The sequence below is a fragment of the Syngnathus floridae genome, chromosome 2 (assembly GCF_059516105.1).
Source record: "Syngnathus floridae isolate MCC-2025c chromosome 2, RoL_Sflo_1.0, whole genome shotgun sequence".
Lineage (NCBI taxonomy): Eukaryota > Metazoa > Chordata > Actinopteri > Syngnathiformes > Syngnathidae > Syngnathus > Syngnathus floridae.
Window position 1 is genome coordinate 11,248,516 of NC_142414.1, and position 22,515 is coordinate 11,271,030.

A 22,515-nucleotide genomic window follows, 5' to 3' on the forward strand; every position below is an offset into this window, starting at 1 on the left:
TCCCAACATCAGAAGATATCTGACTCAATTTTCACATACAGTAAGCTAGCTAGCTATCAGAAAATCTGAAAAAAAAAAAAATTATGCACTTTAATCAAAACCATTAACTTACTAATGAACCATATTTTCTTACTTATTTTTCATAAGTATTGGTCATATTGATGTAGGTCAAATGCTGTTTGTAGCATTCAGCTTGCAAGTATGTTTGAACTTATATGCAAGGACATACGAACAAATACACATAAGTTATTTTCTGTTAAGCATCGCTCCCAGGTACTTTATACAAGAGTGCATCACGTGTAGACTCTGCAGTCCCGCCCATGCAGCACCTGGCACCTCCCCAAATTCATTTATGGCGCCATCTCTTGATACGTCACAACATTGCAGGTCAAGCAGGCATTCCCTATGTATGGCTCATGTCCTTATCCATCTTTCAGATCCCTATGTGAAGATTAATCTGCTGCAAAATGGAAAGAGGCTGAAGAAGAAGAAGACAACAGTGAAGAAGAACACATTGAATCCTTACTACAACGAATCGTTCAGCTTTGAGATTCCTCTTGAACAAATGCAGGTGAGAAAAGGAGACTATTGCTTAATAGCCTCTAAACTATAAACAATGTAAACAATAAATTGGCATGTTGTTTAATTAAAACTCTGAAATAATCACGTTTGCATTTTTATTGAGGTGTTGCTAGGTACACTGGTTAAGCAGTGAAGCCTGAAATTATTCATACCCCTGAGGTTTGAATAATTTGGGGCCTAACTCTATTTGCAACAGGTTTCACAAGGCAGTCCAGCCCAAAATTATTCACACCCCAGGGGTGTGAATATTTCGAGCAGAAGACTGCAGGTTTTGTGCTAACACTGACTGGTATTTTGAACTGCTTGTAATTACCGCTACCTTATCTCCAGTTCCAGCAAAAAAGAATCACCCCAAACCATAAACCTGCCACTAAAATACTTTAAGATATGTATGGTGTTGTTTTAGTGTTGAGTCGGTCAGTGTTGATGACAAAAAAGTTTTTTTTCCCCTTGATTGTGACATACTTTCTTGTATTCTTTTTGAAAACAGAAAATCCAAGCTGTGATCACAGTGCTGGATTACGACAAGATTGGTAAAAACGATGCCATCGGGAAGATATGGGTGGGTAGCAAGGGTACCGGGGCCGGGCTGAAACACTGGTCCGACATGTTGGCCAACCCCCGACGTCCCATCGCTCAGTGGCATCCACTGCAGCCAGAGGAGGAGGTGGATGCTGCCCTCGCAGCCCTGGCTGCCAAGAAGTAAACTCCCAACCCACTCCCACGGTGCCCCCGAACGCCCCACATGTCCACAATGTATATTCTGGTCCCAAATGTACATCCTCCCCCAATTCCCTGGCTCGCCTACCTACCATCTTTCAAAAGATCCATAGATACAGTTCATCATGATGCCAAATAGCGCAAAAAAAGGGAAAAAAAAGTAATATGTATGAAATCATGTCATTGAAAAAAAAAAGACGACAAGTTAGAGGATGGACAGATGCTGTGTTGATTTTCTTTAGATCTATTTTTGTATTGGGATTGTGGTTCCGTTACTTAAAGTACAGTGTCGACCATGAAGAACAGATAGAGCGCGAAATGGGAATCTGGCAAGCGGGGGGATAAAACACCCTTTCGTCATCTATATCGTACCTTTCCCTTTAGTGACACAGTCTGCTTAGGATAGTGCTTAATAATAAAAATGCTTTATACTGCCATATGATAGAGGAATAACACAAGCAGGTCCATTCCTTGGGTGTATTATGCACCACGCTCCACACCTGCCACTTATCTTACTCGACCATTCTGTTCAGTTAACGTACATTCCTAGAGTTGGGTAGCAAGTAGTGGAAGGCACATGAGCAGTTACCCACAGACACACTGCCTGTTTGATTAGTTCACCTTTCACCCATCGTCTCAGGAATACTGAGAGGAGACTCCACGCCTTTTTTTCGACACGGTTTGTTAGAGGGGAAAAAACCACTTGAACGCTTTTTGAGAAGGCTGTTCTCCATGTGGATCAGGAGAAAGAGCTTCAGTTTCCAAGATGAGAGAAAATGTGTGTTTTATGTGTCTTCGACTGTGCAAGATATCAATTCAAGGCACCATCGGAGTGGTGACAACGACCGAGACTTGACCAATACCACCAATGACGACATTTACAAGGCGTGTGTTGTCACTGCCTGCTGTCCATCGCCCTCCCGTCCCAACGCTGTTGCATCTCACTCGTTCAGAGCTACTGCCATTAGTCATGGACTCCACGCAAGGGTTTCACCGCTGTACCGTCCGTCCTACAGTCATAAAGGAGACAAGCCTTCCAAGTATCAAAATAAGCAATTTTCAACTACCAGGGACGCCTTCCGCTTAGTGTTGTTGTTCTCTTTGTTTATCACTGTCTTTCTTTTTTTATTTATGCCCCACCTTAAGCACTTTAATGCAAAATGTTTCATCTAAACATTGTTCAAAACCAGAGCTTTAATTGTTAATTTTAGGAAGAATTATTCATGGGATAATTGGTAGAGTTGATTGTGTGTATTTTATGATTTGTGTCTCTTTCAATGATTTGGGTGTTACGTGTATCGGAATGTATGGAATACGGCACTGATTTACGCGTGTTTTCGTACACTGCGTGCCAAACAGCGGAATTTAATTGCACTAACTGGGAATTTTTCTGTTAGGTAGTACGCTGTTCTTTGGTATGATTCTATTTATTTTTTCCTGGGGAATGAGATATTTTGGTTTCATTAATTCCCGGTTCTGTGTTTTGTTCACTGTATTTGGAATAACTCTCTGAAGTGAAAACACTTCAAATTATGACTAAAATATTGGATACCTGTGTAACTGCGCCAGTGCTAACAACAAAAACTACCAGTTGACTGTGCTTTGTCAATGTCAATCAAATGCATTTTGGTTTAGAAACGCTAATCGTTTTTCTTAATAACCACCAATGATTAAGACTTCTTCATCTTTTTTTGTGTTGACAACACTAAAGAAAAGGCGACATGGAAGCAATCAAGCAACCCGTTGGTGTAATTTTGCCTATATAGTACATAGTTCATCCCAAGTTGATACTGCATGTTTATACAAAATACTGTACATAAGAGCATGTTTTAGAGACGGAGCAAAAATATCTCGTGTACTTAAATGGGTGTCATTTGTCATTTTATTAACACAATGAAAGGGGTAAAAAAAAAAAAAGATGCACTGTATATTTTCTAAATGAAACACATAGGTATTTATTTTCCATGAGGGTCATTGGAGAGAATGTCATCCAGATGTTAGAGTAAGACTACTACTAATTACTAGGACTCTTTCCACGCCTGAAATTCTTAAGCAAGTGTGTCGTCCAGTACTGTGCGTGAGTTCATGTAGGATGAAACTGTATAGCCGCATGCTTGCTATCTAACTGTATGGTCCAAGTATTATAATTTGCTTTTATTTAAGAATACAACAAAAAGACATACTTGCCATCCATATTGTTTCAAAGTTTATCTGAAAGCTACTTTGGTCTTTATTTTGAAAATTATTAGGTTTTATATATATGGAACATGGGTATCCAAGTCTCCAAGCCTATAAATTTTTCCAAATATAATTTCTGAACTACTAAAAGCAAAAATAACAGCTGTATGAGAGTCTCTGTGCCAATGTTGATTCCGAATAAAGGGTTATTTCTTCCAACAGGGCCAAAATAATGAACAATTCCATTCCAGTGAACGCAAATGACTTGGAGTCCCCCGTCTTCTTATTTTTATTTATTTTTTTTTTATTTAAATGTCCTTCATGGCTTTGTGTCTTTAACTGTGTATAATATACAATATATATGTATGTAGAGAAGTTAAATGATAAAACAAAAGCCATAATACTCAAGCACTAACTCTTTAGAGCTCAGCTGAGTAGATAGATTTATTCTATTTGAAAAAGAAAATGTCATTTTTCTTGGCCACAGTTTGTCGGGTCATTCTGTTCGTAGTCTTTGTTCATTCAGAGGGTGAGATATTACACAAATGTGAGCATCCACAACACTTTCTTAGGGCAGATTTATGTGTTTTGATTTATTCATTTACAGAATCTTTAAACTATGGTTGGTGGACCATATTATTTATGTGTCAGGCCTCACTAGATTCTTAATCACTCTTCCAAAATGATGTACAGAGATGGTTTTGCACTTGGGGTAAATGTATCAACTAAACTGGCGTCTGCTTTTTAGCTTAGCATAGTTTTGATGAATACTAAATACTACAAAATGGTTTCAACCCATTTTTACAAAACCAAGAACAAACTTGTTACAGCAGATATTATATTGCTGACTTGCTTATAAAAATGTAATGCTTTTAAAAGTTAACAATGGGCTAAATGCTATTTCTAGCTGGACACAGTTAATTTAGCATAATTTCTATTTTAAAAACAAAAGGTGTTGTCATATTCACTTGCGAGAGACGATAAAGCTTGACTAAGCGTAGCTTTAATGACCATGGCTCATGTTGAAAATACTAGTAAGAAGCATAACCAGAGCCGTGGCTCCTTGTCTGAAGCATTGCTTAGCTACGTAATAATACACGAGCAGGAAAGTCTTCTCGCAGTTTTAGCTCATGCTGCTATTATCCATACAAACACGAGCTTTTGCAAAAAAAACAAAGTGTAAATGTTTCCAAAATTACAAACACTAGCAAAGGATTTTTGCTTCCCTTGGCCTCGTATGCTGATGACCTGAGTAGAAATGTTTCATGTGTTTTGGAAAGACTGCCAGTCCCTTGCTATGACTGCCTGCATTCGTCACCTGGTTTTGCAAAGCCTTTGGGCAGCAAAATGTGAGATGACAAAGCAAAAGTGACTGCAGAAACAAGCACATTGATGAGATTTTTACTCTCTGCTCTTTTAGGGTACAGAAAGAATTGTGTGTTTGTTTGGACCTAAAATAACTAAAGTAACAACCTTCCTCAGCGGCTATGGTGCAACATCCGCGCCGAAACTTCAATATTCATTCCTAAATGTGCATTTTTATTCAAATGTTGCTCACTACCTTTTTTTTGTAACACACAACTGTTTTGCATATTTGAATTCTGGGATTTAAAAAGGGAAACCAATTTTAAACACACATTCAACTCTCATCTCTCACTTTTTTTAGTCGTACTATTCTTGAGCAAAATGTGAAATCATTCTCCTTCTGATGTATTCTTCAGCTGTAGAATGTCTGTGTGCATTTGTCTGTCTGAATGTTGCCTTTATATTTGTGTCTTTGTCCTGTTCCTGTGTAAATCATCACTGAAAGTGGGCGCATGGAGTTCTTCCCCAAATTCTGCTTTTACTGTGCGTAAAGAATGCTGGCCTCCATGTTGACAACATGGACATAGTATATACTGCCAAATTCCTGTACCTGACCCCTTTTTTGAACGCTTTCACCTCTCATTCAAGATGTTGTTTTCCTGTTCCTCTCTTTTCTTCATCCTCTTTGAAAGCAATGGATCAGAGGACGGTCAGGTTGTGTCCTCTAGCTGTGTTCCTTCGTGTCTTGTGTCGTGGTGCGTGTGTTCATGTCAGTACTTGTGCCTACTGTGGATCGCATGCTTTAGCCCTTGACTGGACACAAACGTTGCTCACAAACTCCTCTTGACCCTTATGTGGACAAATGTTGAGGATCCTTATAACATAATCAAGGGAGCCAAATAACTTATTACAAATTTATCATATGTGTTACCAGTTCTGTAAAAAACAAAAACCAATAGGAAATAAAGAACTTTTAATTACAATGATGCTTTGTGTCCGTTATGTGGTGTGATTGTGTTAAACGAGAGACGATATCAGTCTGACGTTTTTTTTCAAAAAATGAGCCCACACGTGACGAGGGGGAAATCATCACGTGCCAATACTAACTTACTGCATTATACTTAAAGTGGTCCTCACTGAAGACTACGCATAATGATAATCGTGAGTCCCTCTCCCTCAAACCAGATGTCTGTCACAGTACCAAGATTCACTTGTGAGAGTCAGCACGATAGCACAGATCACCAATACTGCCAGAAGAGAGAAGTACAGGAAGAAATGCTTGCCTGCTACCAGTAACATTGCATATGCAACTTTTTTCTTTTGAATGACTTGGGAGGCAAGATTTGCGCTCAAAACAACCAGTTGGTCCTCCTGTTTTGATGACCCCAACACAAGAGCATCAAAAGAACTGTTCAACATTTTGGAATTGTTGGTTTTCTTAGTCCGATTGACGACTCAGTTTGTCCGTAGGTGTGAGCGTGAAATAGATTTTTGGATGGTTTTGTATCAAGATTTTGACTTGTAAAGGTGATATAATTTCTAATAATTTGAAGACAAATCAAATATCTAACAGTTGACAGTCAGCCTGTGTTGATTTCAGCACACCGTATTGTGGTGCAATGCAAAACTTGCAGACTTTATCTTAGTGAGAATTTTGCTTATGATGGAAGGAGAAACAATCAGAACATTCATATAAAAATGCAAAGAGTTGTTTTTTTGATTTGTGATTTTCCCAGAAAGAATAATAGGTGTATGCTTTTGAAGCAAAAGCTAAGGAATCAAAGGAAATACACAAATGCATATTATAAAACATCTTTCACCCCCGCTGTCTAGCAATTTGTCTCTGCTGAGGAAGGAATGAACTGCCAAATGGGAAACACGATGATGGCGTTGAAAATAGAATCCAGAAAACACGAGGCTCGCTTATCCCTCCAACTGTAGCTAAATCGATATGATGCATCATATTAAATGGATGTGTTAGCACTCTCTGTGCAACAGCATGTCTTTTCTAAACACATCAGTCTGGACAGGAAACACAATGTAGATTATGCAAATGGTTTTATAAAGCTTCTTGCATCTCACTGGGTTTCAGTAGCAATTTCATAGTGTAGCTTAACAATTTGAAAAAGATTAAAAAAAAAAAATTCAACCTTTAGTTCGATTTCTTCGTAAGTCAGGTAGGTTATTTCAATAACTTACTATTGCATTGGATTTATATTTCTAGGAATAAAGTGCTTGCTCCCAGGTGCCAATGTAATAGGAGGTGCAATCTTAAAAATATATTTTCAAAAATGCCCTGGGTATTATATTCATCTTGCCATGGCCAGTATGCCTCGTAATTAGCACTACGGATTTTCATATCAAAGACATACACCATTTGTGTTGAGGGATCCATGCATTCATTCTTTTTAAATAGCAATCAACCTGCATGCATGTATGGTCCTGAAAATGATAGGGGTTGCTCATTATTATACAGTCAAACCTGAACTATCCATAAATGGCTTGAACATCTGCAAACAAAGAGCTTCAAGTTGTGACATCCTTTTATTTAGAAAGTTTGCTGATAACCCGAATGAGAGCGCCGTTCTCATCCTTTAGCCTCTGGTTGTCCATCTTGAGTTCCGTCAAGACCTGAGGAAATGGATGCAAGCAATGAGTTACATGGAGAATGAAAACAGATCACACTGAAAACGACTGACTGAAGTTACAGAGCTCGGCGACACCAAAACAAACTCATTCACAACACAAACAATTTTCAGTGACATGCTTCATGGGAAACGATCATGCACTGATGAGGAATTTGTAAGAAGGTCAAACAGAGAAACAAGACAACTTGAGAATCTGGGTCGTGTCCCTCACAAGGGGTAAGGACTAAAAATAAACTGCCTCTTTGTCAAAGTATTTCCTCTTTGCTGGAGATAGACAATAACCTTCTGTTCTCCGGGACACGTCACCGAAACTACCGTGTTCCCTTTCTATATCGAGATTCGTCTTTTGCAGTCTTGCTGTTACACGGATTTTTTGGGGGGTGTCAGCGCATCATATTGATTTTTTTTTTTTTTTTTACAGTGTAGTGCTTTACAAAGTCTCACATTCACCCATTCACACCACTTTATGCCGTCTTTAGCCAAAGGTACAATTCTAGAGGTTTGATGTGTGTCTTAATTGTTTTTTTTTACTTTACTTTTCAAAGTTGGTGCAACTACTTCGTTGATGCAACAGAAGAGAGAAGAAGTCGACGACAGCAAGCAACTTTCACACGTTTGTTATGAGGACACATTATTACATTGTAGACTGACCCAAAAATTTCCCAGGTTTGTCATGGAGACAAACATCTGATTGATTCACAGTCACCTTACGCTGGAATCGCTTCTCGATTGAGCAGGTCGATTCATGTCAACGCCATGTGATGCCTCAAGTGTAAATTTAACAAAATACTACCTGGAGATCAGTTTTTAAAACAGATGTTTGTGATATCAGTGTGGTGAAGAAAAGGGAAAATGAAAAAGAGTGCACTGAAAGATGCAAGGGGGGGGGGTTGGTGCAAGGCATTGGCACAACCTGCCTGAGAGGAACACGATAGAGGATGGGGGGGGGGGGGGGGGTCTGCAGAGGCATCAGAATTATGTTGCTCGGGAAGGGGGTGAGAGGAGAAGAGGTGAGTTCAGAGATCCTCTGTCTCCGGTATGGAGGCCGTCTCAGAGAGGCGGGCGAGGGCTCGCAGCAAGGCTCTATTTTCAGCCAGGAGGCGCTCGTTGACGCTCCGCAAAGCCTGGGCCTGAGCAAGAGCAGGGAAAGCCTGCACAGAGGAGGAGAAAGACACCCAGAAGGGAAGACAGAGAAAGTGTGCAAGGAAGAGGAAGGCTGTGCAATGAAACGCTCAACAAAGAACGGCCCTTAAGCGACAAAATTCAAACTTCAGAATAGGAAGAAAAAAATAAAATAAAATAAGGGGAGCTCAACAGAGTGGTCAGTTGCATGCTAAAGGTGATATTAAATGTTAATTTAAAATATTTCAAGCAATTATATCCTAACACTATTCATTTAACATTCTAATGGGTCCTTATCGTTAAAGCCTCTCTTGGTATGATTAGTTGTTCCAGATATGAGTCAATTCTTGACAGTATTTCACTGACATCAGATTTTGCATGTACACAGTCACACCAAGAGATACAAAACGCGCTTGCAGACAAATGCAGTCGAGGATGAGGAACAAGGAGGACATCTGGCTGCTTTTTACAACTCTGAATTACAATTATATAAGCCAGTTGAAACAGTGCCCTTGTTTCGCATTAAACAGGTCATGCATATACGTAAAGTTGACTTTCTGAAGGAATGCGCTCACACGAGTGGGGGAGGGGGGGAGGCGGTAGTGACAAATTCTTGATGCTCTGTGTCATTATAACCTTAATATTGTGCAAACGTGATTTTGTGTCAATTGTGTCGCAACAGTATGCTCCAGAAGTATTTGGACGGTTTTCATGATTTTGATTTATAAACACCACCATGATGGATTTAAATTAACAATCAATTTAAAAAGTCATTATAACCACAACCACTATAAGTATCCTTCATTGCTGCCATCTTCACTTGCTCCTAGTTTATCACTCTTGCTACCTTCAATTTTATTTTCACTTAGTAAAAAGCATATTCTACTGGTGTGAAATTGCACCACTGACTTGTTTGGCCACTGAAGAATATTTCTTTCTTATTTTGCTTTTGAAAAAGGCTTGACTTGCTTTTCAAAAGTAAATGCTAGTAGGATTTTTTTGCCTTGGAGAACAAGAATGACTGCTACAAAACTCATAAGCTCAACAGTAAACGCAACTCAAGACTTTCTGAAGGCAAATATATTGAATATTTTTCATTGGCCCCAATTCAAGGCCAACGGCGCATGCATGGTTTTCACTTACTGAGGACAAAAGCGGAGGGAGCAAAAAGCAGGGATTTATCATCCAAATATTAAAAATGAAAAAAACTATTGAGCTCCTCAAAGTGGAGATAGTCCTGCATAACCTGTCTGTTATTGCTACAGTAAATAAAATCATCGTGCACGCCCTTCCATTTTAGCCTATACTTTAATCACACTGAATTATTTGACTACAAATCCATTGTGATGGTGCATAAAAGAAAGATCAAAACATGTCCAATGTCCAAATATCATGTTTCAAAATTGGATGCAAGCTTTTCTATGCTTGTGGTTTAAAAGGCCGACTGGGAGGGCTGAAGCTGTGAAAGAGTGCTGAGGATCGTGTTTATATTTTGAAACCGATTGAGTGTCAACGCGTGAAAACATGCCCCAGTCTTTGACAATCAAATTAAGTGACAGGCAGGTGTCGCTCTTCAACTCCAGCATCATGGCGACCACTCACCATCCCCACCCCCTCCCCTCAGGGTTGGTACCCGCAACGGAACCGAGGTGGGGGGTCCTGCTGAGGGAACCGTGACAACATGGATGTCAAACATCTGACGCTAACCTTAATCTGTCAATATCAGATTCCCTTTCACCATTTTGTTTTCAAAAATAAAGCACCGAGATTTTGCAACATAGCAGAATAGACATTTGGATGTGACTGCTAAAACTAATTTTGTGTTTGACAACGTCGAACCAATGTTGCGAAATGTCCAAACGACTGAAGGCCCTGCCAATTGTTTTTGAGTTATGTTATGTTTGACCTTTGCATAGCATAAGAATGCAACAGTGTTATCTTGCAACATTTGCACCGGCTTTCCCAGGCGTACAATCTGCCGCACTGTCTCTCACTAGAGTGGAACACTCTGTGCAGAGCAGGAATGTTTCACAAAAGCAGGTCTTTTGCTATTGGACCGAGTTTGGTAATCAACTGGAACTAGGTCACAACACTCAACCCCATAAGTGGGATAAAGCAAAGCCGAGCAGCCGCGGCGCAAACTCCTTCGCCTGACAGGAAGTGACCCAGCAGAGCAGTGTGGCTAATGAGCCTGAAGCTTTAACCTCCTCTCTCCTTGACTCTAAAGCCACCTGGCTAAATGTATGCATCTCATTTGACACTTAAAGTGTCTCACATCGCTGGCACAAGATGGACTCGGCCAGCTCCACAATACGCTTGTGTGGGCTTTCCCCGTACATTTTTTTTTTTTTTTTTTTTTTTTTTTTTAAACGTGCACGTCAGGTTAGTTCAAGACTCAGAATTTGTGGCTGTTTGTCTATTCGCAATTGACAGCCCAAGGTATATCTGCCTCTCGCTCAAGTCAGCTAAGCTCCAGCATACATGCTATCCTAAGGACGACAAGCGATAAGAAATCAAATGATGGAGTGTAAACCTATAACATCTCTCAGTTGAGAAAACACCTCAACTCGTGATGCTAAATGCACGACAGATTTACATAAACTGACCTTCATTTCATCTTCCATGCCCGACACTCGTTTTTCAAGGGCCTGTTTTTCCTGCAAAAAAATAAAGGCGATTAAATAGGTTGCATCAGAAGAGCACAAAGAAACACCTATCCTTCCTCGTAGCAGCAAAGAAACATGGGGGGATATTAAAAAAAAAAAATACAAAATTTACCTTTTTCTCAGATTCAAGGAGTGTAGATTTCTCTGCTATCCTGTCTTGCCTCTGCAAATAAGAAAGTCAAAGTCAAAGTCCGCTTTATTGTCAATTCCCTCACATGCAAAGACACACAAAGAAATCGAAATTACGTTCCCACTATCACAAGATATAGTACACAACACACACAAAAAATTAAAAATAAAAGCAAGTAAGCACAAACAATGAATAAATAACACAATAAATAAGAGGAGCAAAAATGGAGCAAGTGTGCATACAGCAGACAGAATATAGCACAAATGTACAGGACGCTACACAGAAGGGGGAAGAGAGAATGTTGCTTCATTATAACAACGGATAAAACACGATAACTGAAATAATCTGTGTGTGTCACTGATCGGAATTGAACAGGGCGACCAAATGCAGCTTGGACCAGGGTCTATTGAGGGATAAGGTAGTGGGAAGGGTGGATGAGGGGAACAAACCAACCTAACAAAACAATAACTGGACTGACTGACCTGGATGTGTGACAAGACTACATCAGACGTGAAGACATCAGCGATCAGACCAGGACTGACACGCAAACAGGACTTAAATACAAGACAGGTAACAAGAGGCAGGTGACTGTAGTTAGTGCATGGATTGTGAGTTGACACAGGAAGGGAGGGGCAAGTACACAGACAGAAACCATGACAATAGACACATAGTAAAACGGCTGGGGACGAGACGTGACAGTGTGTGCATTAATGGCTAAAGCAGTGTGTCTAAACTATGGCTTGGGGGCCATTTGCAGTCCACCGTTTGATTTTTATTGGCCTGCAGCCTATTCTAAAATTAATAATTGACACAAGTCTGCCACATCTCGTCCCTAGTTTTGCTATGTGTCTAGTTTCTGTCCGTGTGCCTGTGTGCTCACCCCTCCCCTCCTGTGTGCCCATGATTAGTGTGATCATTCCCGCCTGCCTCTTGTTACCTGTCGTGTATTTAAGTCCTAGGTGCCCCACCCTCACTCTCCGTCGGAGCATTGATGTCGTCACATCTGTTGTCAGTATGTCTGTAGTCTTCTTGTCCCGGTCAGTCAAGTTATTGTTTGTTAAGTCATGTCCGTTTGCCTTTTGAGTTTGCTTCAATAAGCCCTGATCCAAGCTGCATTTGGTCGCCTTTCTCCATCCGATCCGTGAAAAACTCATGTTGTTTACCTGCCTTGTCCTATTTATTTTCTACCTGGCAAGGCAGGAGAAAAGGTGTGTTCTCATCCTTCACTTCTCATTTTCCCAGCACATGTGTGTGCATTCATTTAAAAAGTGAGTATTGAAGAATTTTATTGTGACAATTCTACTGTGACAATAGCAACTAATAATAATAATATTGATAATAATTTATTGTGGTTCTGCCTGCGGATGATCTAAGGTGAAGAGCGCCAAAGTAGCAGATTCATCCTTTTTCTGCACGTAACCTTTGAAACAAATTTGGATTACGATGACAAGACCATAAAGAAATTCACTTACTTGAGTCACTTTCTCCAGCTGGGAACGGATGCTAACAAGTTCTTGCTTGCTGTCCTGCAACCTGGACTTGAGGCGCTCATTCTCATGTAGAGCCTCTGCGTACATCTAAAAGACAAAGAAACATCATAAAATATGAAATTGACTATGAACCACTCTTCATTCTGGACCAGATGTTTAAATTAAAATGTGGGGTTTTTTCACACTGCAGTTAAAAATCTTTGAGAGAATGAAATATTCACAAGTTTCACCTTCTTATAGTCTTTGCTTGATATGTCTTGCTCCGGCTTGTTCAGAGAAGCTAGCCTGGTCTCCCTGCGAATGTAGGAGCTGGTCCTTCCCAATCTGTCAGGGATATTCTCCCCACTAGAGTCCAATCTGCGGCAGATCACATTCACACTACTTCTGGTAGGCTTTTTTTTTTTTTTTTTTTTTTTTTTTAATAAATCGTGCAAGGAACTTTTTTCGCTAATCAAAAAAATAGTATGTATCTAAATCTATAAGGCAGTAGAACCAAGTGATTTCAAGCCATCATTCAGCAAAAGTACAATTATTAAATATGTATCTGACTATTAGTGTAATATTTATATTTATAAAATCATGAATAAGGTTTGGACTACTAAAATACATTTTAGGAGCTGAAAATATTTTGATGCTATTAAGGGTTAACCGTCATAGTCGTGTAATTGTAGGGTGGAAAAAGAGAAACACTTACCTTGACAATCTGTCATGCTGAAAAACAAAGAAGAAACCATTCAATTGGGGATCAGTCAAAACCCTGGAAACAATTAAGTGTGCTTAGAGCCAGATGTATTATTCAGTCTGTGTTCGATAAAGCGGGACTATTTTCCATTCTCAGAATAACTTCCAGGTAGATAACATTGCGCAGCATCCTTGAGGGATTTCGACAGTTGACTAAAATCAAACCTTGGTGGTGTAATCTCCCACTACTTCTAATTGCATAAAGATAACATCATCACATCAAAGTAATGGCAATCTTGAACAAGAGCTTGAAGAATTATCCAGGAAGACCTTGTGCTGCAAAACATTCAGCCTAACGTGTTGAATTAATTCCCTTTTCACAAAGGAATTTAAGGGCTGTCAACCCCTGTAGTTTTTTTCAGTAGGCTTTTCAATGACGACTGTTTTATGAAAGTTCACGTTTTCAAAAATGTGTCAAGAATATTGATGTAATGACTGTCCGCTGCCCAACAAAAAAAAGGCTTGTAAACCTGACACATATGTGGATGTTTACGACCATTTAATGGTTGGAGCGAGGCCCTACTGGTCTCTGATCCGTTTGCAAGATCTGCCGCAGACTCACAAATTCTACACTGCCAATTCAAACATTTCTGTTCACAAGAAAAGCTAAGAGGCACATGTAGCCCAATCAATATTTAATGCAAAATAGGCAATATTTATTCTCGTGTTTAACTATAGTGTGTTAAAGGAGCTATTCGTTAGCGTGTGTTTACATGACCGAGCCAGTGCTTCGTGTCCTTATGTGGTCATGGGTTTGAAGAGAGCTGACCAAACACAGGCCTCCAACCCTCCAGAGAGAGCCCACACATCAAGCGAAATCTTGAAAAATATTGACTTGCCACAACGTCCCCTTGACACACCAATTTCAGCCGCATTGCGTTTTATTTCTACACGATAGAAGAGTGAAGGCTTCTTCAAACCATCCCAATGACCTTCTGGCACTTGTTTGCACTTAGCAGCACTAGGAACTCCCAAAAAAATTATGTGGTTGCTTGCAATGATAATAAAAATGAGCCATGTCTTATTATTTATGCCCGTATAAGGTTCATGCTATAGCAACAGTTAGTGCAATGATGAGCAGTACATGGATCCTTCTTCAGAATAATAATTTGAATACAATAATAATAATGTCATTTTGTATATTTGGGCCTGAATGCTTGTTAAATTATTTATATCGGCTCCGCGGTTGGCCTTTCGCCCACAGTCAGATAGGAGAGGACTCCAGCTCAGCCGTAACCCTGGGGAGGATAGAGAGACGATGGATGGTTGGAACTTCAGTATGGATTTACAGTTGAACACGAGAAGGTATGTGTGTAGCATACAAACACGCACAATCTGTTTGAAGAGCAAAATTGCGCATTTAAAAAAGATAATAATAATCAGCTTTGACTGACAATGTCAAGTATGTTTTTGACTGCAATAATTTCTATGCCTCTCTGTTCTCAGCTGATTTTTTTTGTTTTTTATTTTTGTCCGAATTAACCAAAACCTTTTGCCAAGCCCATGATAACACGAACAGAAACTTGTCCACGAGTATGACAGCACAGCAGTGTCAGCAGAAAGTGACATCATTGAGGAAGTCTACGCCCCCCCCGTCCTATTTATCGCAAGATTGAGCTTTTGGAGTTCACAGTCCAATATGTTTGTTTGTTGCACACAAACAATCCCCCACCTTTCTGGTTCAAATGGGCATCAATGTGATCATGCCAATGAGACACCATAGAAATATTGTTTTGTGAAGGAGCAAAAAATACTATGGTGCATAATGCTCTTTAACAGCCCAACAGATAAACTGACATGCAGTAAACACAGTAGTCCACTGAGAATAGCCCACTTGGAGCGAGAGAAAACATAACAGGAAATTGCAGAAGGCAAGTTCTCTTTTCCACAAACTGAGTTCAGCAGAGATGACTCTGTAATAGTAAACTAATTTGGTGCTTCATGAGAGGGCCATTGCACATAATATGATAGCGCAATGTGAGAAAATCAGAAAATAAATGTACTGTGACAGTGCGATTTTAAAAAAAAAAAAAAAAACCACTTGTAGCACTCCAGCTTGTACTTCTCTAAAGACACAAATCCTTGACAGCTAATTTTGGCTTTCAGGTGTTATGTAGATTTATCCTGAATCGTTCCTCGAAATCCTCAGTCAAGTGTTTTAATCTATCGTTAACGCTTGGAGGATAAACGACGCTTTGTTTGGCTTTATCAAGCGGACAGACAATGTGGTGTGATTGGATTTGAAGAGACAAATTGCAAACACCTCATGCAGGTTGACGAAGGTGGTGGTGATAGCATGGTCGGGGAAAGAAAATTGTCTCAGGAAGGAAGATTCTTACTCGGAAGCTTTTTTCTGTAGGGGATGGAGACGATGGCGGTGAGTCGGTGACTGACCTCCTGGTACGAGTCAGGTCTTTGGTGCGGGGGAAGTAGGAAGACATCCTCCCCCCTACAGCCTCCCTCGCCTCCAGATAACAGATGCAAAGATTGCCTCAAGCACCTGAGCCCATGCTGGTGCGTCGAGGGAAGCCTTTGGGAAAACAGTCGGTAGAGCTGTGGCCCAGTTTGGAGAAACTTTGGTCTTCTTCCAAGCTTCAGTAGTCAGTTTAGATCAAAATGTAATTTTCAGCAAAGATTTAATATAATCTCTAATTTTCTTCAGCTTGTAAACAGAAGCCTGTGACCTATAAAAAGGCCTGAAAGAAAGGAGCAAAAAGTTCTTCCTGTGCTGCCTCTTCCTGTGATCCCTCAAAGTTATACTCTCTCTTCATCAGCTGCTCTCTCTCTTTCGTCCCCCTCCTCCTTTCACAGCTCACTCCCCTCCCAGGCTTCCTCTCTGCTTTGCTTCTCCCCCAAGCTTTCCGTGGCATCTTGCCAGAGGCTGTGAACGGGGACGGGACGAGCCACTGAGGCCTAAAATTGTCCATTTATGCGCGGGACTGCACAGAGGAGGCGGAGCACCATCTGAGTCTGGTGTTTTCATCTTGGAAGACCATAAGGTCACCCGAGGAGATGTCAGCGGCCGCCAGGTGGCAAGCCTCACCACTCTACCTGGCAGGTGACGCAGAGGACGGACCGAGTCCAGCTTTACTTTACTTATTTTGAATTTGTCACTTCTTGCGCAATCGGTTATGCAAGAGTTTTTCCAAATATGGAAATGTAATGTCTGTACAAAAAAAACTTTTGCAAAAATATGGGGCACATTCTCAAGATGTGTTTTATTTACTGTAACTGTTAAAGGCCAGATGGTTTCATCAGTTATGTCCTCACACATTGCAACAATCTTTATCTTGTTGCATAAATTATCCAAAGCAGCGTAAAAATTTGCAAAACAAAATAATTTGTTTCCTCTTGGCAAAGACAAACCTTGCACAATAGCTGCATTTGCTAAGGAGAAACTGTGAAAGCAGCACAGAAATGACTAAATGACCTTCGCAATATTACTGTATTTTTTATATTACTAACAGATTTATCAAATGGTTGAAAAATGTTTTATTGTGGTAAATAACTTTACTGAATGACACTGATAGGTGTTTGGTCACCAGACTTAATAGTAAAACCATTATTTTGTAATACAAAATGTTGACATTAACAGTATATATAAACGAGCCATTATTGGCTTTAAACTCGTTTTTGCTCGTATTGTAAAGTATATATTGTATAGTACGTGGCTGTAAAGAATGTCACATCATCAATTGAATCTATTCAATCACAAGGTAAAATGAGATTAAGATAGACATTGAAGGTTTGTAAAACGGAATGCATCTCTGTGAGACTGCAGTAGCTGACCTTTTTTTTTTTTTTTAGATATGTTTATCCATCTTCAAATTTGCAGTTTAGCAACAAACGCCAGAAGGGGCAAAGCCCTAAATGTCAAAGTATTCCATTTAACGCACCCACACACATGCATGCGCACACGCACGCACACACAAGCTCGCCCACACTTTGCAATAGCATGGACCATTGCTGTCTTCCATATATAGTGAGGTTTGCATGCTGACATCCTTTTTCACCAGTCAGGGCAAACAGATTAGTTGGAAAGATAAGCAGGCTTGAGGAGTAATGGAATACATATACCGATATTCAGGGTGCAAACAAATAAATTTAACTGTAATCTACAGAAAAGAATCAATTACAGAATGTGAATTATTTTGCAGGATTACATTTTTAATGCGGAGAAGAGGGCTGCCATAGTCGAGACCTGGCCCGCTCTCTAGTTAAATTAGTTAAATTAAACTAGTTAGCTGAACACGATCTCCTGGTGTTAAGCGGATAACTAGTCATAAAAAGGCTTCATGGAGCACTATTGCTCCTCCCACGTATGCTTTTTGTTGGCCGGACAGTCAAATGAGATGTGTTGGTCTCAAAAGGAACAGGAAGGGTGGGGACTGTTTTGGATCGTATTCACTGGCGGACTTTATCGTTTTAAATAACATTTATAAAGAGCTGTCAAACTAATTTAGACTGCTGGTTACCATGGAGGAAGTTCAACGGTTTAACCTCACTGAGCACGCCAATGGTTTTGAAAGTTGCAAATGTTGGATTTGTCTACTTTTTGAAAGAATGTTGGGGAATCTCAGGGGCATGATATTTAGCGACTTTCACCGTTGAACATGTTTTTGATTATATGGAAACGACTTGTGTGTAACTTCTCAAATTTAACATTAAAATGTTTTTTACTTACAGCGCAGATCATTTTATGTGGCCCACAAAAGCAAGCAAGATGCATCAGTTTCCATGATTCTTGCTAAAATATATGCTAACATTTCAAAATGTCATATGCAATAAACAATTCCAATACTGCAAGCATTGTTTTGTTGTTTGTAAGTAAAAGCTTTTATGCACCTTTAACAAACACAAAGAAAGCCAAAATTCACTGTCTACTGAGCAACGAATGCTTGTAAATGCTTTGCGAACATCGCAAATTTGGGGTTTTTGTTTGGATTCAAAAAAGATTGCATAGATAAATGTCTTATAATTCTTGTACTGACGTGTCCTTCTGAATTCTAAAACCAGGCATATTAAACATCCATAAGACATAAAATATAGTATGATTACAGTATTTCATACTGATATTTTTGCTGTTGCCTTTTGAACATTTTTGGCATTAGAGTAATCCATCCATCCATCCATCCATTCCTCCATCATCTATCCATCCATCCTATCCCAGTAGCCTTTGGGCGCTAGACAAGCAACACCCTGAACTGGTCACCAGCCAATACAGTAGAGTAATCCAAAAGTAATTAAAAGTAATGGCGTTACATTACTTTCATATTATGGTACTCAGATTGTGTTACTAAGTACAGTTTTAAACAGGTAACAAGTATCTGAATACATATGGTGAGAAGAATGCAGTGTTGTGATGGCCCAAGAAAAGGTCCTTTCACAACCATTTACAGCATTGCAGAAAGTGTGGCCTACTATATACTAAATTGCGTCTGAATTTCCAAATCTGAATAATAGCAATGGTATTTGTTGTGTTTACAGAGTGTGAAGTAGACAAGCAGTGGTGCAGACTATTAAAGGTTGCAGCTGTATCATCCCTGGGCGGTCTCCATTCACAGCACGCACGCACAGAATCGCACACCCCCTTCTACATACAGTTTGAAATTGCATTTGCATGTATTCCAAGATGTGGAGCCACAGATGAGAGGTTTTACAAGATCTCATAAGACCATCTGCAGTCTGATATACATGAGCTGGCCAAACGTTCTTCCAGCTCCAAGGTGACAAGATCACAGAGCTGAATCCATCTGCACCTGTCCTCCTCTTTGTTACTGACAAGCTATGTGGAAAATCTGTTGGGATCAGTCAAACAGCAGCGGGCACTAGTGACAGTCATCCGTCTATTCTACTGCTGAAGCCAGGCTGTGATTATCACAGCCAGATATAGTCCTCTTCGTAACGCTGAGAGACTCTCATGTTACCACCGCCTGATTTGTGTTTCTGATGCCACCGCGGAGAGCAGCTGATTCCCTGACCTGAGGTCAGCTTCTGAGGAGAAATTGCTTTCACTCTGTACTGCGAAGGGCATTCGTAATATGCTCTTTGACGCAGTGCCGCTCGATCCATCCCTCGCTGCAGCAAGTGGGTGGAATCAGCACCGACGTTCAAGGTCAAAGTTCACCCACATAGCACGGTATCAGCTAAGAAGGTAAAAGCCAGCAGGCAATCCTTCTGATTCGAAGGCTCAGACAGCACAGAGAGCGCCTGCGTTTTGCCCAATATGGTATGGAATGCTGAGACACTTCAGCCATGTGATGTGAAGAAGCAAAGCCACTTGGAGGGAGGGGAGCTGGGTCCTTTGTGAGATGTTAAGCGGCACAACAAGTTGAAAGCACACTACCATTGCAGCGCATTTTCATATGTTGCGTCAGAGATGGGAGCTTAGCCGCTTTGAAGCGCGGATGCCTTTCGGCTGACGGGGGAACCGGGATGAACATTTGGAACGACGGCCATAATGAAAACTGAGTCATCCCGAGGTGTGATAACGTATTTGGTGGAATCATATTGTTTCTGACTGACAAGTGGATATAGGTTTTACATCATCCATTAGAATTTAAGTATGCCATAAAACAATTTTTCTTCCCGAGGGGCCTTCAAACTGTCAGTTCGTACTCGATGAAATGTGTTTTTCCTTTTCAATTGGACTTGGTGGAAAAACTGTCCTGTATCGCCCTCTAGTGCTAGTAGTAAGAACAACAAAAAAAGAGAACAAAACTCTTTCAGGGTTTGTGAATTCAAATGGTAATCATATGTCTTGCCATACTATGTCTTTTTTTGGTGCTGATCAATGAGGGTTCGTTTTTTTAATCGGCATTGCTTCATTTTAACGATTTGCGAATGATCGTCATACCTCTGAAACGGTGCCGTCTGATCCATCGCATCCATCCAATCGTCTGCTCCTGTGTTTTGCGAACTTAAGCTGCTCTTCTTCAAGGGGGTTTTGATTTTCATCTCTCCATCTTCTTCCATTCACTGCACAAATGAAGTTTCATCTCCTGTAAATAAACTTCACCTCTTTTTGATCTTTTTGACCAATCAAATAAGAAACGTGACCTCTACTGGAGTTTAGGCCTGTGGACGTAGGCTGGCAGCAAGCTTCTGTACACTCAGCAACACTTTGTAACTTGGGTTTTATGTTCCCCTGCTGTGCATTCACAAAATATTCATTTTGAATACATGTTGGTCACTGAAAACAAAGCTTGAATTTAGAAATGAATCTCGTGAAGCTAGCGGCACGACATTTTTATTTTCTCACCAACCTCATCTGTGCTGCTCCATCTTGGACTGATTTTAGCTCTGTCCTCCACTTTCCCATCAAGTACAAACTCTTCTGAGCCACTGTAGATCTTCTGAGCCGCTTTCAAGTCTGTTAGCGTTACACCCTGCGTAGCATTCAATTAGTTTCACAAACCAATGTATCAAAATCATGATCTTTTGGCTTCTGTTCTTCATTCAGAAGTTACCTGCGTTGACCTGCGGGTCTGTCTGGCATGACGAGATTTTGCCCTCCTCTGAGACTCTGCCTCTTCATCCCTGACGGGGGTCAGATAAATTCTGGAACTAAAACGGCCCGACAGATCTTTTTAAAACAATATGAAAGTTCCCTGTTGTATAACAAAAACTTAGAATATAAAGACACAGTCAAGCCCAAATTTATTCATATCACTGGGATATGAATAGTTTGAAGAAGATATGGGATAGGAATAGGAGATTGAGTTACATCCAAAATGATTCGTGGCCTATCCCTGTTGCAAATAGACTAGATAGAGTTACACCCAAAATTATTCATACCCCTTGGGTATGGAAAATTGTGTGCTGCTTGACTGTTTATATTTATTTATACACACACAAACACGGTATACTAAAATAACGATGGTTTTGTGTCACTCTCAATCTGAAATCTGGGTTTGTTTTGTCAACACAAAGCTATCATTACGTCAAAAATAATTGTACCTTCTGCTATCAGTGGAAGAGAATTTCTCCAGCCTCTCACAATATGTCACTGGCACAGATAAATAAATCATTTTTAGCTTAATCAAATGACCCTGGATAATTCCATGTAACACACTTGATGACTTCAATAACACATTGGATAGAATCAGTGATTGTGGCGCCACAAAGGACAAGAGCTGAGTAGTCAGCATCATTGGAGATGGTTTGTTTTCTCCACCCTCTTCTATCCTTGGCTTTAAGTGCCTGTCGTGGAGTCGCTTTGAATCCTGAGAATTGACAAGCTGGTCAGCAGCGCACTCTGCTGAATCAACAGTGCAAAGCTAGCATGGATATGGACTGACATGACTGTGCACATTCATAGGAAGCAAGAAGCCCAAAATGTTGTCACGCAAGCGGCTTTCAGATCCATTAGCAGATGCAGTAAAGTCTTCACATTCACATCTGCATCACTGGAATTAAAATGAAAACTGGCACTTTACAGTAAAAGCCTCACTTGTGCTTCCACTCAAAATGTAGCCTTCACCTATATTTGCCGCTGGCATTAAGTAGCTTCCAATGGAGTGAAAAAAAAAAAAAGATAAGCTCTGACAAGTAATGTCATTTAACTTCCTGCAGTAATAGCATGGCATCTGTTTCAGCAGCTGCACATGCATACAAGAGGATTTGCAGCATTGTTATTGAAAAACACACAGAGAAAACACAACTTTTTATATTGAAAAAAAAAACAGATAAATCAACTTAAAAAAAAATAAAGAAATGATCTCCCCCATGAAACGTACCTGGGCACCAAAGCATGCATGGTCCGGGTCCGAGTAGAAGGTCAGAAAGTGAAGCACTGCAGCAGCATTGAAAGGGAGAGGCTGTGAGAGAGAGAGAGAGAGAGAGAGAGAGAGAGAGAGAGAGAGAGAGAGAGAGAGAGAGAGAGAGAGAGAGAGAGAGAGAGAGAGAGAGAGAGAGAGAGAGAGAGAGAGAGA

The 22,515-nt window shown here is 40.3% G+C and overlaps 2 protein-coding genes and 1 long non-coding RNA gene across 12 annotated transcripts in view; 2 read left to right on the forward strand and 1 right to left on the reverse strand.

Moving 5' to 3' along the window:
• The window catches only part of LOC148401744 (synaptotagmin-2-like), a 42,498-nt gene extending 36,730 nt beyond the window's left edge, over positions 1-5,768 (forward strand). For all 4 annotated transcript variants that reach the window (XM_088359037.1, XM_088359054.1, XM_088359027.1 and 1 more), the window contains 2 exons: positions 438-571; positions 1,073-5,768. In XM_088359037.1, the coding sequence (XP_088215163.1) occupies positions 438-571; positions 1,073-1,288 (350 nt within the window). In that variant the 3' untranslated portion in view covers positions 1,289-5,768. The remainder of the gene's footprint in view (positions 1-437; positions 572-1,072) is intronic.
• Positions 5,769-7,310: 1,542 nt separating this feature from the next.
• On the reverse strand, positions 7,311-22,381 carry LOC148401745 (protein phosphatase 1 regulatory subunit 12B-like). Of its 6 annotated transcripts, none has more exons than XM_088359098.1 (12): positions 22,321-22,376; positions 21,052-21,148; positions 20,848-20,970; positions 20,642-20,732; positions 20,439-20,560; positions 13,536-13,552; positions 13,072-13,198; positions 12,824-12,928; positions 11,334-11,384; positions 11,162-11,212; positions 10,158-10,214; positions 7,311-7,416 (listed from the first exon to the last, which is right to left on the reverse strand). In XM_088359098.1, exons 1-11 carry the CDS (start codon positions 22,338-22,340, stop codon positions 10,176-10,178), a joined length of 843 nt encoding a protein of 280 aa, XP_088215224.1. In that variant the 5' UTR covers positions 22,341-22,376; the 3' UTR covers positions 7,311-7,416; positions 10,158-10,175. The 6 variants fall into 6 exon arrangements, with proteins under 6 accessions (XP_088215224.1, XP_088215215.1, XP_088215197.1 ...); XM_088359089.1 differs by having other exon boundaries at positions 10,158-10,217; positions 22,321-22,374; XM_088359071.1 differs by lacking the exon at positions 10,158-10,214 and having other exon boundaries at positions 20,642-20,729; positions 22,321-22,361.
• LOC148401746 (uncharacterized) lies at positions 12,317-18,388 on the forward strand. 2 transcript variants are annotated; one of them, XR_015853886.1, is made up of 6 exons: positions 12,327-12,388; positions 12,548-12,619; positions 13,117-13,228; positions 14,787-14,887; positions 15,942-16,096; positions 16,394-18,388. It is a non-coding gene; the product is annotated as an uncharacterized LOC148401746 (long non-coding RNA). The 2 variants fall into 2 exon arrangements; XR_015853885.1 differs by having other exon boundaries at positions 12,317-12,619.
• Positions 22,382-22,515: the final 134 nt, after the last annotated feature.